General features: G+C 42.6%; 1 protein-coding gene across 8 annotated transcripts in view; it reads right to left on the bottom strand.

Annotated features, from left to right (window-relative positions):
* The window catches only part of FAM13A (family with sequence similarity 13 member A), a 133,273-nt gene that overhangs the window by 68,903 nt on the left and 51,524 nt on the right, over window positions 1-12,846 (bottom strand). For 7 of the 8 annotated variants that reach the window (XM_075751617.1, XM_075751618.1, XM_075751620.1 and 4 more), the window contains exon 6: window positions 7,247-7,419. In XM_075751617.1, coding sequence (XP_075607732.1) covers window positions 7,247-7,419 — 173 coding nt within the window. Of the gene's footprint in view, window positions 1-7,246; window positions 7,420-7,776; window positions 7,982-12,846 lie in introns of those variants that run through there. The other variant, XM_075751624.1, reaches the window with a different exon arrangement.

Here is a 12,846-nt window from a genome sequence, read left to right as displayed (position 1 = left end):
GAGACTGTGAAAGGACCTGAGGAATTGGTGGTGGAATCTCTTGTTTCCAGGAGTCCTGTCAAAGTCTTAATGACTGGAAGTCATTGACATCCAAGCAGCCTTTAGTAATTTATTTGCAATTACCTAGTGGCCTCTTTTCGCAGTCATCCGTAGAGCAAATACAAATACCCTTCTTGCAGCAGGTGCAGAATGAAAAGGAAAGCTTTGGTACAGAAATGGAACTACCTTCCCACTTCCTAACTGCAACCCTCTCAGGCCAGGAGGAAGGCACTGAGCCAATGTGCGAAAGTGCAATTTGTAGATAAGCAGTCAGCTTGGGATCACGTTCCTCACAACAGATAAAATGAGAGGAAATCTTTCATGGCCACTGACCATGAAAGAGCAGGATTTTACAACACTGAAACAACTCAAACAGATGCAAGCAAAGTGACAAGAGCAGCGAGTGACAACCCTGTCCCACTACCCCCAGCCTTTCCTTATTAGACAGCCAGCTGACCACTTTGATTAAAAATATACGTGTGTGTTATGGGAAGTCACAGCTGAACTCCATCAGCCTACACTGCAACGTGCTGAACACAGCGTCCAAATGCACAGTTCTTTCAGCGGAACCGGGAAATTGCAGCAGCAAACTAGCCTGGCTGTGACCTCTGCCCGCTGATCTTCCTGCAGACTGCCCGCAGGACACAGGCCTTGGTCCCCTCTGGGAAGCTGCACAGGAAGAAGTACCTCACAGCTTCAGGTGACAGAAAACTGCTTGCTCTGCAAAGCTACCGGAAACAAGGCACGCTGTGCTGGACCTCCTCAGCTGAACAATGCGCCACACACTTCAGGAGAGGGAACTTAACTGCACTTGCTGCAGTAAATGTAAGCCAAGATACAGTGCAGAGGCTCTGCCTCTTCCCTAGTTGCTAGTAAGACAGGTTAGCGATGGGTGTTCTCGTTTTTGTAAACACAAATATTAAAAGCACAAAGATTGCCAACGCTGGCTTAAATTCCTTATTATCCACTGTGTGTTCCCCCATAAAAAGTCACCAATCCTTTTATTTGAAAATGACTTCAAAATTGTCACAGATGTTTGCACGTAATTTCCTACAGCAAAAAGCTGTATCAGAAAGCCACCCAGCCTCATGAGATGAAGGGACTTTCTCCTCACAGCAAAAGCAGATTAAAAAAAAAAGAAAAAAATAACAAGATGACAAAATAAAAATCCTTCTAGCTGAGAGGGCAATGCCTGAGATACAGAAAGGGAGTCGGGTTTTTTTCAGCTTTGTTACTCAATTGCTGTGAACTTAATGTAGTCCCTTTCTGGTTTCTAAGGCTGCTGGATGCTGTCCCAGGAAACAGGAAAAGCTAATATACTTGGCTCATGGACTGAAAGAAGTTGTTTTGTTTCCATATGCACACAATGGCATTAAAATGATCCTTTCTACATCTAAAGTCACCAGTTTCATTTATGATGCTTTTTGTTTCCAAGATGAACCTCCACTTCTGTGGCACAGGTCAGGGCATCAGATTCAAAACATTCTCCATCTCACAAGCCGTAATTTGTCACCAGGTAAATCTTGCATAGACAGGCAAAGATAAAATGGCTAGAGGTAAATAGGAAGGTTAGAATAGTGTACTGGACAACGCCTAATCTAAAGGAGTAACCTGTGCAGGGTGGAAGAGAGAGGGCAAATGCTTGGAAAAGTAAACTGAAATCCACCCAGGTGACTTGTACGGAAAAAAATCTACATAATTACATGTTTCTGTGACTGTCATTACATCTTGGCTATCAACATGGGAGAAGAACCCAGGAAGAGCTGAGACCACACCCTGAGTTGCCCTTCACAGTCACCTACCTTGGAGAGACACATAAATCACATGTGTTTGTGGCAGTGTTTTGAGAAAACCGAATACTTTTCTTAACAACTCATTATGTAAGGCAGTTCCTACTGCCAGCATCTCACAATGCAAGAAAGAAGGGAATTGATTGCATAGGAGGGTGGAGACAAATGTACTCTCAAAGTTAAATGAGTCAGTTTGGAAAAACTAACTCTACACAACCTAAAGAGAGAAAGCAACAAACAGGACCAATACCTTACATAAAAAGTCCTCTCTGAGGGCTCAGAGCAGGGCCCAGCAGAGGCTGCTGCTGAATGATGCCCTCCCCACCGACCTCATTCGAGAGCTTTGCTCCTTTCCTGAGCAGTTTTCTCGAAGAATCCACGGCTGTCGCAGCCCTGCTGGCTGCAATCCCTTATGTAAACCTGGCAGCAAGGCTCCTGAGTGATAAGGCAAATTATTACTTTGGATAGGGACTGAATGTACTGGCATGACAGACTTCAAAAACAAAAAAACCCCAAACCTAAACAAAAATAGTCAGCTAAGCAAACACCAGCCCCCCTGTTTGATTTGTTCTGGCAACAACAGGCACCCAAGTTCTTATCGCATGCCAGAGAATAATGGTAAGTTTTGGCTTGCCTGGGTTTTAAACCGCAGCTGCTAAAAGGAAAGCCAACAAATAGGGAAAGTGTTTATAGTAAGCACAAACTTCTCAGTGTACAAATACATGTGTTTTCATACCACAACAATTAACAGCGAGAACATGCAGTGTCGTTAAGAAGAGGGTGCAGCAGGGTACATTAACCCACCCCTTCTTTTAGAGAGGCTACTACAGCATGTGATCCCTTTATTTGCAGGACATAGGCCAGCTATAAGGATCTTTGTGAACAAAAGGTTGATATAAACAAACCTTCTCTCTGAGAACACGCACATGTTAGAAAGCCAGCACGGGGTATCTGTGCTGGCAAATTTCATTGCAGCTCTGACTGCAGCCACAAACAGGAATTTATGATCTTTGGCACACAAAGACATGGCTAGAAAGTACCGGAGAAGGCAGCTTGCTTACCGAACGACTGCCGTGATTGCTCTAAGCTTTGGATCTCAGGAACTGCACAATGTTTTTCACAAAGTTTGGCTGCCATGCATGCACCCATTCCCAGCACCTGACCACTACTACCAAGGAAGGGTACCCAGTCACACTCCTTTCAGTGATAATTCCACGTAGGGAACATGCAGAGTGCCTAACAGCTCCACAAACAGCAGCGTGCCCTCCCACTGAGGGACCCTCTTTCAAAGCAGTACCAGCACTGCAAAGAGAAACTTGCTCCAGCAAGTTGTAGAACAGCTAGAACATACACAACAGCAAAGACTATTTCAGCACCCTTTCCTGGGCAAAAGGTCCAGGACAGTGACAAGAAAAATCTGTGGGCAGCATGCAGCTCTGAGCCAGCATCAGGAAAGACGTTTCTGCTCACCATCAACAATCCCCTGCCTCACATTCTGGCTGCCAGAAGCATTTTCCCTCCTGCCTTGAAGGCTATTCCTTTTCTTTGCTTGTATATGAAGTTTAGCACAAAGGGCTAACAGCATTGCTTGCAAGAGGCTCTCGTACCCTTGTTTCCACTTAAATCTTAATATATCCTATCCCTGAAGTAAAATCCATTTGAGTATGTTATTTGAAGCACTTAAGTTTTAGCACCTCTAGGCATATCTGAAATCACTCCAGTTCCTACTGCAGTTATGTATGCTCCTTCTGAACCAGAACTTTGAGCTGACTTTTTCCTTCTAGATAATAGAAAGAAAGAGGGACCCAAACAGGGACTCTGAGCTTCACAGAGCTGCAAGCCCACCCTAGCTCCCTCTCACTGAGGGTCTGGTAAGGCCCCAGGGAGCCCCGTTCCCTCCTGCCTACGCTCTAGTCCCAAAGCTGCTGCTTCTCCCAGCTCCTGAGGCCTGTGGTGTGGGTCTTGTGGCTCTCAACCAAGTAAAGATAAAGTATCTGTGTGGTTCCCAGGGTCCGGAAGTTTGGCTGCCCTGCACAAGAGCTCTTGCAAAAATGGGATAAGCCTCACAGAAATACGTAACGCGCTGCATATCGCCTGCAGACTTTCATCCTTCTTTCAGGGGACCATTCTCTTCTCTCCTGCTCCTTCCTTTCTTTCTCCACTGTTTTGCGATTTACTCGAAGACTGCATTACAGGTCTGTTTTTCTGCTACTGTATAATTAGCAGTTTGCCCTTGGCACACAGCTATAGTAATGAGGAAATCTTCAAGAGAACAAATACGTTATGTGCTAGTGGGCATTACGGGTGCATATAGTTAACCCACCTATTTTGGTCAGAAAAAAGAACACATCAACTTTACAAATACCGTTCTCTTAAGATAACAGTTGTGAACAGAAGGTGATGCAGATTTTATGCTCTGCAATATGTTTTGACTGCAACTGATATTTCACATATTTCAAATGACAACAGCACCTTCAAAAAATTCCTGCAATGAGGAATACCATACCTGTGAGGAAGCATAACATGTCTTTCAGTATTTAAAAAACTGGTAAACCATTCTAGAAGACATAGTCACAACTGTAGCTGCTACTTAATACGCAGATCTTCCTTTTAAGGTCAACTATATGAAGACACATTCTGAGAGGTATTTTAAATAGTATCAAAAATTACTAATCAACCAGAAGTCTCTCATTTTCTCCCTGGAGACCTCTGCTCTAGTGTCAAATGAAACTGATTGAAAATTTATTAAAGATTACAGTCTTTGCTGGGGGGGGGGGGGGCTTACAGGCTTAGTGTGTGTGGTTATTTCTTCGCTGTTACACTTGTGAACCTGCTAAAGGCAGAGTTAGTTCTGCATCTACCGTTCTGTGTAGCCCTTCATCCTCTTCTAATCCACCCATATCATGGTATCTGAGCATGGAAAGGGGACAAACCACAGGCGTTTTCGCAAAACAGCAAATGATTGTCATTGCCAAGAACAACCTTTATTCTTTTCTAACAAAGATCATATGATAGCTGAGCAGATACAGTCATTTCACTAAAACATATCTGATAATTACATATAATTAATGATAATGTTTATTTAAGAACTGTTAGTGCCTTGTGACACAAAACTCCCCAACAAGAATAGCAGTGTGTTTGCAAAGCACTTTAGAGTCTAGGTCAGATGCCAGAGTCCCTCCTGTTGAAAAAGGTGAAAACTCCTAATGTAGCCATGCACTGAGATAGCATCAGGTAATACCTCACTGTGAGCTTAGATTACACAAGAATGACAGAAGGCTGCCAAAAATATGTTTAAAACCACTCCTGATGTATCAAAGTACTACATTAATGTCAGGGAATTGGGGTTTCTGACTGTTGCACAGACAGCTGTCCCCCAAGTGTGTTAGGTCTGCTGGAGACCTTTCTCCCCTCTTCCTCTTAGGAAGGTCCAGGGCCTCCTCTCCATCCCATCCTGCCCAACAACCTGCCATCCTGGAGCTGGGTAGGAAACAGCAAGCACTACCTCCTCCTTCAGCAGCAGGATCACTGACAGAAAAGTACTGGAAGCTAACAGCAGCACAGATACTCAACCCAATTAGGTAAATATGTACAGAAGTGTGATACAGGACAGAAAACTAGGGCATTCTTGAACAAAATGGGACTACAAGAGAATTCATTTCTACAGTTTATTAATTTCCCAGATAAAATTAGAGATGCAGACATCTTTCATCTCAAGGCCTGAGCATGAAGATTAGGCTTCTGCCTTATTACAAACACACCTCATTTGGTGCTTAATGCTCTGTGCCAGTGTTGGCCCAACTGTCCCATACTTCACCAGTACTCTTCTAAGGAATTACACATTGATGGGAAAGTATGAATTCCTACAGCAAATAATTACATCTTTTGGGGAATGTTCTCCTAAAAGAAACACAGTTTTTTTGGGGCACCTCATGAGGCACATCAGTCACACATACCTTCTCAGACACAAGACTCAGCAGTCCTTTGTTTCAACTCTCGAGCACTTGATTTCTCTTTACACCTTGCAACATGGAGTATGAGCAGGGCCACATTCTCTGCCAAGCTCCAACATATCAATGCAAGAGCCCGTAATTTCTGACCCAGCCCCGCCTGCTTGGCCCTGTCTAGCTGGTAAAACTGAATTGCCTTCTCAGTTTTGCCAGCTGACCTGCTTCAGTAATTGTTTCCTAACTCAGCTCAGTCAAAAGCAGCTGGATTAATGAAGATATGTAAACGAACCTCATGTCTTCTAGCTGCAGGAGTTTTGGGGGCAGGCGTGGAGACAGTAAAACACAGTGGACACAGCTAGAAGTTAAAGAGCATGTGTGCCTGGGAAGGGCTAGAAACCGGATTTGACATCTATGCTTCACCACCATCATCATTATTTAAAATCTACTGTTAGTGCATAATTTCCTAACTTGTCTCATAAGCTGAGTGCTGTCTGTCTGTGCTAGTGCTGAGAATAGCACCCTGCTTACACAGTGAAGTCACTCAGTTACGTGTCTGGCCGCACTGCCTCTGCTTTGTGTTCTGCATTGGTATGCAGAGACACTGCCGTGTCGTGTTTCATGACATGTAAATAGCACTATTTCCCACATTAGTCCAACCCCATATTTCAGTAGCATACAGCAATTTCCCACAGTAACCTGAATCCTTCATGTTCTGCACTAGATGCAAGAAGAAAGAGACTGACAGATTCAATTCAATATCCTGAGAACAATGAAAAGATACTGGTTCAGTCTGATGTTTAGGGAAGAATTTTACAAGAAACCAAATTGCCCATTACCTGGTCACCTCATTGACAAAGTGCCAGCAATCAAAACTCAATATGCTCTTTTAGATATATACTCTTACAGATGCTTGACACAGATAGACTCTTACAAATTCAGACAGATACTCTTATAGATACTCTTCAGAAACTCTTTTATTCTCTGTCTTGTCTGAACAACACTAGTACTATCATCATCCCTGCCAGAAAGATAAAACCCTCAAAAGCCCCTTCCTCTTTGGATTGAGAATAAAGTCAGCCATTGTTAAGACTTAAAATGGGCAGATCAAATACCCTTAATTACTCACAGGAGGCACCTACATTTTGGTTGTATCTTGTACTCAGTGTCATTTCTAGTGCTTGATCTTAGATCAGTCCTGTCCACCTGCACTCCTTCACCAAGCAGGCCACCTTCACATGCTTGAAAATTTGTATTTGAAAGCCAAACTAAAGCACACAGCTGGCTTTGTAAGGAACCTGTTGGAATGTGTAGCTTCAACAGGGTTACGCACATTAATTTGCCTTACACCCCAGCATACTGACTTTGTAAGCATCAGTGGAAAAAAATGTGTTCAAAATGCTCAGAGCTGGAGGTGCAGGTACAGAATAAACAAAGAAACAAGCACAAAGACAAAAAAAGAGCACTAACCTGGAGAAAAACGCATCACTGTTAGTGAAGGAGAGTTCATCTGTTAAATCCACCTCCTTCCAACATGAACCACCATCTGTTAATCGGAGGCTGACCTGAGGTATTCCATCTGACAGACCTGGTTGTGGCACTAGGCATGTTTGGCTGGATCCTTCCATTGTGGACTTTGTCATCTACAGAAGCAAAGACAGAGAAAAATGAAACATCAAAAGAAGAAAGGGCAGAGCAGCCTTTTCAGATCATCTGTAACAGAAAGACATTCCCTATCAGTGTACAAGAAGCAAAGGATATGACAAGGTGAAAAATAATAATATACAATACATATGAATCAAACATTCTGCTTGATATAGACTATTTAAAGAAAAATAAAGGCATGTCTATTGAAAGAACAGGGCAAGAGTGAAATTAAAAAGGTAAGTAAAATAAACAGAAAGCTATTTTCTGTATCACAGAAGATAGACTAAAAAACTTTGCATTGAATTTGCTTCTTGACATAAGTGGAGAAACAGATGGTGAAAGCAATTACACACCTCTTCTCAAACCCCCTCCCTTCCTTTTTGGTGGCAGTTGATGTCAATGTGTGCCCTGGAAGGAAATTTCTCAGGCTGTGAATGTTCTGGGTTGGCGTTCCTTGCTGAGGCAGCCAGGACACAGAGTTGGAAGCTGGGCTCCCTAAATCCAAGACAAAGTTTCCATGCATCGCTGAGCCCACCTACAGGAATGCAGGGCTCTTGCTCTGACCCTTCAGCCCAAGCGAACAGAACATAAGAAGAGACAGTGCTGTGTCAGATGGGTGTCCAGTATCAGCGGCAGACAAGGGATGCTTAGGGAATAAGGAGGGCAAGTTCGGAGGTCTGCCCCTCGTGCACCCCCAGATTTTGGCAGGCTGTGGTTTAGGGCTTTTTTTGACTTGCAGGTTGCACCTGGTTCACTGTGTTTAACAGCAAATATTGAGTCTAGCCTTTGTGATTACATTCAGTTTTCTCTTGTATTCACTTCTATTTTTAGCCTTTTCAAGATCCTATGGCTAGGAGTTCCACAATATTGTTACACGTTGATTAAAATCGGGAGGGGGGAAAAAGGATTTCTATTTTAGATATGGTAACAGATAATCTTTCCCTTATTTTTGAATTATGAGAATTTGCAAATAATTGTTCCTTACCCACCTTCCCCATACCATTCTTGACTTTATACTACTCTGGTAGTAGTCTCTAATCAGACAGAAAAATCCCAGTTTATATAGTATCTCATTTTACAGAAGTCATTCTGATGCATTTGATCCTTTTTGTTGCTTTTCTCTACACCTTTGCCCCACACCTTTGCCCCTTCTACTAAGTCCTTTTTGAAATGTAGCCAGAACTGCAGGCAGCATTATATATGTAAGTAGATTTAGTGGTGACTTTTTATGAAAATCCAACTTTTTATTTTTCTTCATGCTTGCTTACTGAGCTGACAGCTTTGTGAAGCTTCTACAGTATCAAGATCTCTTTTCATTCTCTAATTTGGAGCTCATCAGTATATATCATTTGTGGGTTCTTGTGGGCAGTAGTTAGCATATGGTGACAGACATTCAACTAATAATTTTTTCACCTATTATAGAGTAAATTAGGAGCCTTCTGTAAGTTCCTGTAGCCAGCTTTTAGTTTTTGCTACCTTGAATGATTTTCTATTATCAGCACATTCAGTCTCTTTCTGGGTCATTACTGAGGCTGAATAGCACAGATTCCACAAAAGATCCTTGAGGGACTTCACAGGCAACCTCTCTCCACTGATAAGCCAACTTTTATTTTTATTGCTTTCTAATTATTAATCCATAAAAATACATAAAAAGTCTTTCCTTCTAATCACAAGACATCTTTGCTTCTTTAAAAACCTTTGATAATTCTGTCAAAAGATTTTGAAAATTCAAGTGCACTTCATTGACTATACCTATCCACATGCTCGATGGCTCCTTCTCTAAAGAAGTAATGCCAGTGCCTCCTAAGGACTCCAATTATCCATTTGTTTATTAATTCTGCTTCCTGCTATATAGTTTCTACAAATGTGCTTGACAGTAAGTCAGACTATCTGGATCATTCCTGAACCCTTATACCTGGCTTACACTAAGATTTTTTGTAAAATTCATGGTTTCACTTCTGTTTCAGAATGCTGTTTCGTTCACAGTTGTTTTCAAATGCTTTGTGTGTCTTGGAAAGTTTAATGGGACAGAAAGCTGCTTCTTACTCAGCTCTGAAGAGAATAAACTGAAACATATTATGTATATCAGAGGCAAAGGGAAACCAGACAGATACATTGAGAGAGCTTCCCAGTTTCAGCCTCTGGACTGCACGCTCTCGGCGAGATCCTGCCTTCACTGACGTCAATGGGCATTTTGCCCGGAGTCAAGATCTCACCTTTGGACCACCACTGGCTTCCAGCAATACTCTGTTAGCCCATTGCCTGCAGCGGTCACTGACTGTTGACACCACACAGCACGTGGACACCAGGCTGCGGCTCTCAGCTGCTACAAAACAGCAGCAGTGCTGCAATTTAAAAGGGGAAGACCACATCTATGGGGAGGAGGGGAGGCAGCGAGCTACACGTCGGCAGCATTACAGGAGGTAAGCGCAACGGGAGGCAGCAGGGCCTGGGATCTGGAGGCACCAACTCACTGAATTCTGTTGGAATAGCTGCTAAGCCTTTCTTCAGCACTGAAAACTTGCAGTCACTCATTTAGCTTTTTGCAGCTGGAGATGACTGTCGTCTGTCGTACCTGCACAGGGATGTCTCTCACTGTGGCCTTTTGGTGCTACTACCATCTGCTAGAGCTGATGCCATGTACACCAGAAAAACTCTCCACCAGAGTAACAAGAAATAGCGACTATACATATGCACAAACCTCTAAACAAAACAGTTCCTATGCTGTAAGCGTCCTATTAGTACTTCACAGAAGCATATGTAGGTGTAAGCAAAATGGGCAACTTCTATGATGTACCACATATGACAGCAGCAGGAAGCCAGCCTTTCCACCCCACCATACCGTGTGCATCCTGATTTTAAGAACGCAATTAACAAAACTAAATAAATTTGTCACCAGGTACCGCATTTGTAGAATCTGCCTTACCCAACAAGAAGCACTAGGAAACTGGCAACATCTACCAAACAGTATGTATCAGATTCCCTCTGCACGAATTGTTTATAAACTACGCTGATTTACAGAAGCTCCTTATACTGAGGAATTCCATAAAAACTTCTATTTACTACTCTGGTGCTCTGAAAGGAAAAAATAGTTTTGGGACAGTCTTCAATTCTTCTCATTTTCTGGCAGTAAAATATCACTTGAATGCAGGCACTTCCAATAAAAGGCATGCCAATCACATACAAGTGCTGCAGGAAAATTCTGTTTGAAAGATCAGATTCAAATTTAGGATTACCATTGCATTTTTTAGGGCACTTCAAAATCATTAAGAAGTGGAAGGAACCAGTGTTCTCCATCCTCTGTTCGAGATCATCTATAAGCTAGTATTTTGATAGCTTTGGAATACAACGTAATAGCATTGTCATTACTTCTTTAGTAATGTAGCCTACAAGTAATGGCAACTTATATCTGAATTAAACTTACATTTATTTTCTTTCTGTGCAAAACTGCTTTCAGCTGCATAAGTATAAAAATGCATGTAGAAAAAGTATCCCTTGAACTCATATGCATTAAAAGTTAAATAAACTATTCCATATAAGTAATGTATTTAATTTCTATTAACAACAGGAAGAAACAATGTTCACTATCTCATTCTACAGGTTTTTGTGACCCTGTGAAAAAGCCACCTGTACAACTATCGTAATAGCGGCACCTCATTGGAGTGCCACTGAGATGAATACGTGCCCGAGGGCAGACAAAGACCTCTGTAATCTGAATTCCTCACAAAGCAGATTAAAGAACTATGGACAGAGGCACCTTAAATGCTTTTTGGGTGGTAGAGCTCTCAAGAGAAATTTTTCTGGCAGATTTCTTACTTCATGCACACACATATGTCTCATGCAATGAAGTCTGAGAGAACAATACCTTACAAAGTGAGAACAATACCTTGCAAAACAGCAGTGCTGTAAGTTATTAATTATCAAGATGATACTGGAAGATAAGTGTATTTAGTTGTTAAATGATAGAAAAGAGGAAAAAAAAACCCCAAACAAAACCAAATACTTTATAAAGGATATTCTAATTTTCTCCAATGCACCCCTTTTTGTGATGAGCCTAAGGTGCAACCTTACCCTCTGGGGGATCTGAAGGATAGCCAATGAAACCCCTGGGAGGGCTATTACAAAGACACACAAGAAATCTGTAAAAAGTTCAAGCATTAGTTTCAAAGGAAATAAGGAAAAAAGCCCCTATGGAAACTTGTTGCGTGTTGTCGCACATTTCTACAGGCTGTATCTTGTTACACTCTGTACTAAGTATTGTAGGAGGTCTGTAGTTACCTGTGCAGCACACCTTCGTTTGCATTTTGCCTCCAGGGCAGGCAATCCACCAAATGACAAATGTTTAAGTGAGGGTTATAAAGGTCTTGAGTGGAAGAATCCCCCTATTCTTCAGGAAGGGACCACCCTTAACTACAAGGCAGTTGTCTTCAGCTTACCATGTTCTTAAAAATATTAACAAGCAGAAAAGAAAGCCACTGCCTATTCATTAGAACACCATCTTGCATAGGAGCTGTTTTGCTTCTCTCAAGAAGATTTTTGGAACCATATCATGCTTTGTTTTAGCTCACAGCCCTTCACATTTGGTTTATAATGCTTTCAGGGTTTTTTTCCCCCTTCATATTTAACACCGATTCATCAAGCAAATGTTAACCTGACTGCATTGCTTATCTGTTTGATCACTGTTACAAAGTCTAGTTGGAGGCAAGTAACTAGCCTTAATGATCTGGATGATAGGGCATAGTGTACCATCAGCAAGTTTGCAAATGACACAAAACTGGGAGGAGTGACTGACATGTCAGAAGGTTGAGCTGTCATGCAGGGGGACCTCAACAGGCTGGAGAAACAGGCTGAAAAGAACCTCATGCCATTCAACAAGGGGAAGTGCAAACTCCTACACCTTGCCACAAAGAAGGCCAATGGTGTCCTGTGCTGCATTAGGAAGAGCGTTGCCAGCGGGTGGAGGGAGGTGATCCTTCCCCTCTACTCAGCACTGGGGAGACCACAACTGGCATACTGGGACCAGTTCTGGGCTCCCCAGTGTTGTGCAAGAGAGACATGGACATACTGGAGAGAGTCCAGTAAAGGGCCATGAAGATGATGGACTGGAACATCTGTCCTTTCAAGAAAGGCTGTGAGAGCTGGGACTGTTCAGCCTGGAGGAGAGAAGGCTCAGGAGGGATCTTATCCATGTGTACAAATACCTGAGGGGAGGGTGCAAAGAGGACAGAGCCAGGCTCTTTTCAGTGGTGCCCAGTGACAGGACCAGAGGCGATGGGCACAACCTGAAACACAGGAGATTCCCTCTGAACATCATGAAATACTTTTTCCCTGTGAGGGTGACTAAGCACTGGCACAGGTTGCTCAGGGAGGTTTTGGAGTTTACATCTGTAGAGATATTCAAACCCATCTGGATGCGGTCCTGT

This window comes from Balearica regulorum, chromosome 4 (genome assembly GCF_011004875.1).
Source record: "Balearica regulorum gibbericeps isolate bBalReg1 chromosome 4, bBalReg1.pri, whole genome shotgun sequence".
NCBI classification, from domain to species: Eukaryota; Metazoa; Chordata; class Aves; order Gruiformes; family Gruidae; genus Balearica; species Balearica regulorum.
This window is presented reverse-complemented; position numbering and strand designations above follow the sequence as displayed.